Source organism: Limulus polyphemus, unplaced genomic scaffold (assembly GCF_000517525.1).
Source record: "Limulus polyphemus unplaced genomic scaffold, Limulus_polyphemus-2.1.2 Scaffold2572, whole genome shotgun sequence".
In the NCBI taxonomy this organism is placed as follows: Eukaryota; Metazoa; Arthropoda; class Merostomata; order Xiphosura; family Limulidae; genus Limulus; species Limulus polyphemus.
This window is the reverse complement of record NW_013668182.1, coordinates 159,188-162,651: the sequence shown is the minus strand read 5'-3', so window position 1 is coordinate 162,651 and position 3,464 is coordinate 159,188. Positions and strand designations below refer to the sequence as shown.

Below are 3,464 nucleotides of genomic sequence, written 5' to 3'. Positions count from 1 at the left end.
TTTTTTTATAATCTTGGATTACCCACTATTGTATATATAAAATGCAAGTTTTGGATTCTGACAATTTAATAGTTAAATGAAAAATCTTACCTTCTTTCCAATAATAATTCTTATATTTTTAATTTCAAATTAGATAAATTTCGTACCAGCAATATCAAAGTAAGGGATTTTTAATTAGGGACATCTTTGTTGGTTTCATTAGTTTTGTTGGACTGAAAATGACACATGAATGTGTTGAAACTCATGTTTGTAAAAACTTGTTGCTATTTCATAATATTAGAAATGAATTTTAATTCAAGTCACTACCAATGTGCCTGATTTAAGTATAATTTTAATTAAATCAAACTATACCACTGTATTAACACCCCATGTCAAAAATAAGCAACCATTTGTTGAGTTCAAAACGTTATTATTCATAATAAATTTTACATAATAATTAGTAAATTAAAAGAAATTGATTAACAATATTAGTAATTTGTCTCACTTGGACAATATCATTCAATGCATTGTGTGTGTAAACTCAAATTTATCAACTTAGATAGAGATAAGATTAGAAGATGGACAAGAATCTGGCAAAACATTTCGAAGTTCATCCAAATGAACCCAATTCAACTGTTTGTTATTGATAGAAACGTTTCTCAGGCAGCCCTTAAAGTTCTCTTGAATCTGAAGCATTCCTTTAGGTGCACTCTCTGGAAAGTATAAGATACAGAATTAAGTCTTGTTTGAAAGATATCCTCACAGACAGTCAAACAGAAACCAATATTATTTTAAAACAAGCAAGATTTATTTAAAATTTGTAATAATCTTAAGTAATGGGAAAACTATGCATTGTATGAAAAATATGTTATTATAAATGAAGTTCACCAATGAATATAATATGGTATTTTAATTTCAAAATAATGGTACATCACAGAAAATGCACAAATGCTCTAATGTACTGAAAAAGTATATATATATTTTACTTTCAACTTGATCAGCACACTTTAACACATGAGCTAAAAGTCCAGACCAGAGAACTCTGAGGTTTAGGTAAAGCCATATTTAATTCTGAGCTACTGAACAGATGAAGGGCAATCATCAGTAGTATGCATGGTAGCAACACTGATGTCACAGTTATAATATATGCACAACTGAAAGTGTGCAGTTTGCTTAGCAACATATCACAGATTAAACCTTGGACAGGTACACTTAACTTGTAAAAATAAGCAGTAGCCTGGAAATTCTCATCTACTGAAAAGAGCATAAATAACTTACTATTTTATAACATGCACATAAATGTACTTCAAAGCCCTCCAGAATGGCATAAATAACCTATGTTATAAAATGCACATAAATGTACCTGGAAGCCCTCCAGAATGGCATAAATAACCTATGTTATAAAATGCACATAAATGTACCTGGAAGCCCTCCAATGTATAGAGGATGACGAGAGTAGCTTGTTGTTGATTCACTCTTGCTAATACCCGACTCTAAATCTTCCCTATCTACCTTTAAGCTGACAACATTCTCTTTGTATTCAACTAATATCTCATGCCACATGTTATCACACAGATCATACTTAGACATGAAAGATTTCATAGCTTTGATTGGCTCCATGTTTCTTCCAGTAGCCATGGTGACAATCACCTGTACAAAAAGATTGTGATAATGTTAAATAAAGCTATAAATATTTATAACTAAGTTTTTAAAATAACAGGAAAAAAGAGGACTGTTTTGCCCACCTACAACTTTGTACAAAAGAAAAGTTATAGCTTAAGACTATTTAACTTGCATCAAAAATGTCATTTTCATTTACTTATACAGAGTATGTAAAAAAAATATTTAAAGAACTGGTTTAAAAAACCTTTTGCACTAGTTGGAAAATAGTAAAAGAATGTAGTAACACAGAATTATTACTTATAACGACACTGCACTAACCTTTCCATTATTAAGTTCAATGCTGAAAGAAGCAGCTCCAATTCCATCACTAAAACTCAGTAAAACAGCATTCAGCTGGGTAGTCTTAAACTCCAAGTATACATTCAGACTGATCCCCAAGTTAAAGTCATTGTCTACAGAAATAAAAACAACAGAGTTGTAGGGCATACAAGTCTCAATGAGTTGTAGTTTTTTTTTTCTTCTCAAAACAGGATTTTTCTTTTTGTTTGACAAAAAAAGAAAGAAAAAAAAAGGTTAATATTTTTTGTTTATTAAGAAACATCAAAACAAGGAAAAGTCATCCAATAATGTTGATATCATTTAATTTTGGTTTCACTTCAAATGAAAATTCAAAGCAGTAATACAAAAATATGTTACTGATCAACAAAAAGAACCAAACTATACTTAAGAATTAACAGATTTGTTTAAAAAAAAAAAGAGGAATTTCAACACTTTCTTCCAAAGTAAGATATAAGTTCAAAGATTAAGTCTGTTAGTAAGTGTTAAGTACAATCGATTTACTTTCTTATATTCGCTATCTTCCACTCTTAAGAACAATATTGAAGATTTGTGGTTTTTCACTTGAAGAAGAAATAAATTATACTTCATATTAACTCACTGAGATAATTACTATTATCTAATGATATCTTTTAATTCTTGTGCAAAAGTAAAAGTTACACATCTTTACTTTCATAATTTGAGAACATTTGCAATAATAAAGAATGAAGTGAATCAAGATATTCTAGCAAGTGAAAAAAGAAATAAAAAACCCTAGCTACTCTATGACAGAAATGCATACAAGTACAGTAGCAAGTTCATCAAACTACCCTGAACTTAAAGAAATTTTACTTTTTTTTTTGTCTTTCTATCTTTGATGAAAAAACATTAATATTGGGATAATAATATGTTTCTCACATTAATACAATCTACAACAAGCTGAGTATGAATCTTAGAGATTCCCCATCAGTCACTGTTCTACACTGTTAAAATTAATTATTTTGCTATGAACCTTGCATTTCATGTTTATAATATATTCATTTGTTTCAGAATCTTGAAGAAATTCTTCAAACAGCAGATGGTTGACTGTCAATATTATTATAATGCACTCAAAGCTTAACCCGATGACTACCGGCTACTGCCTTTCTTAGTAGGCAATGCAAGTCTTGCTATATTTCATTCCAACAATAAAACTAGTGGACGAATATTTTCGAAAATTCATAAGTACTTTGACAAATGTAGGTAGTTTAAGAAACATAAAGCCTATTGCTTTTAATAAATTTAATTTTTTTGCATTATAATCTTTAATATCTTGGAAAATTACATTAGGAAATCGTATTTATAAGAAATGATTACAATATTTATATTTGCTACAGATTTGAACTTACAATTTTTTGGGGATTTCAAAATAATGTACTAAAACATTAAAAGTAATATCCTCCATAAAATGCGAATTTTATCTATTTTTAATTTTTTTAATAATCATGTATACTTCTTATGGTTTCAAGTAATATACAGACCCATAAATAATATTTGTAAATAAACCT

The 3,464-nt window shown here is 28.7% G+C and overlaps 1 protein-coding gene across 1 annotated transcript in view; it reads right to left on the bottom strand.

Annotated features, from left to right (window-relative positions):
• Positions 1-11: 11 nt before the first annotated feature.
• Positions 12-3,464, bottom strand: part of LOC106467335 (laminin subunit alpha-2-like) — a gene marked incomplete at its 5' end in the record, with an annotated part of 162,333 nt that continues 158,880 nt past the window's right edge. The window contains 3 exons of the mRNA XM_022395494.1: positions 12-692; positions 1,401-1,629; positions 1,921-2,054. Coding sequence (XP_022251202.1) covers positions 535-692; positions 1,401-1,629; positions 1,921-2,054 — 521 coding nt within the window. The remainder of the gene's footprint in view (positions 693-1,400; positions 1,630-1,920; positions 2,055-3,464) is intronic.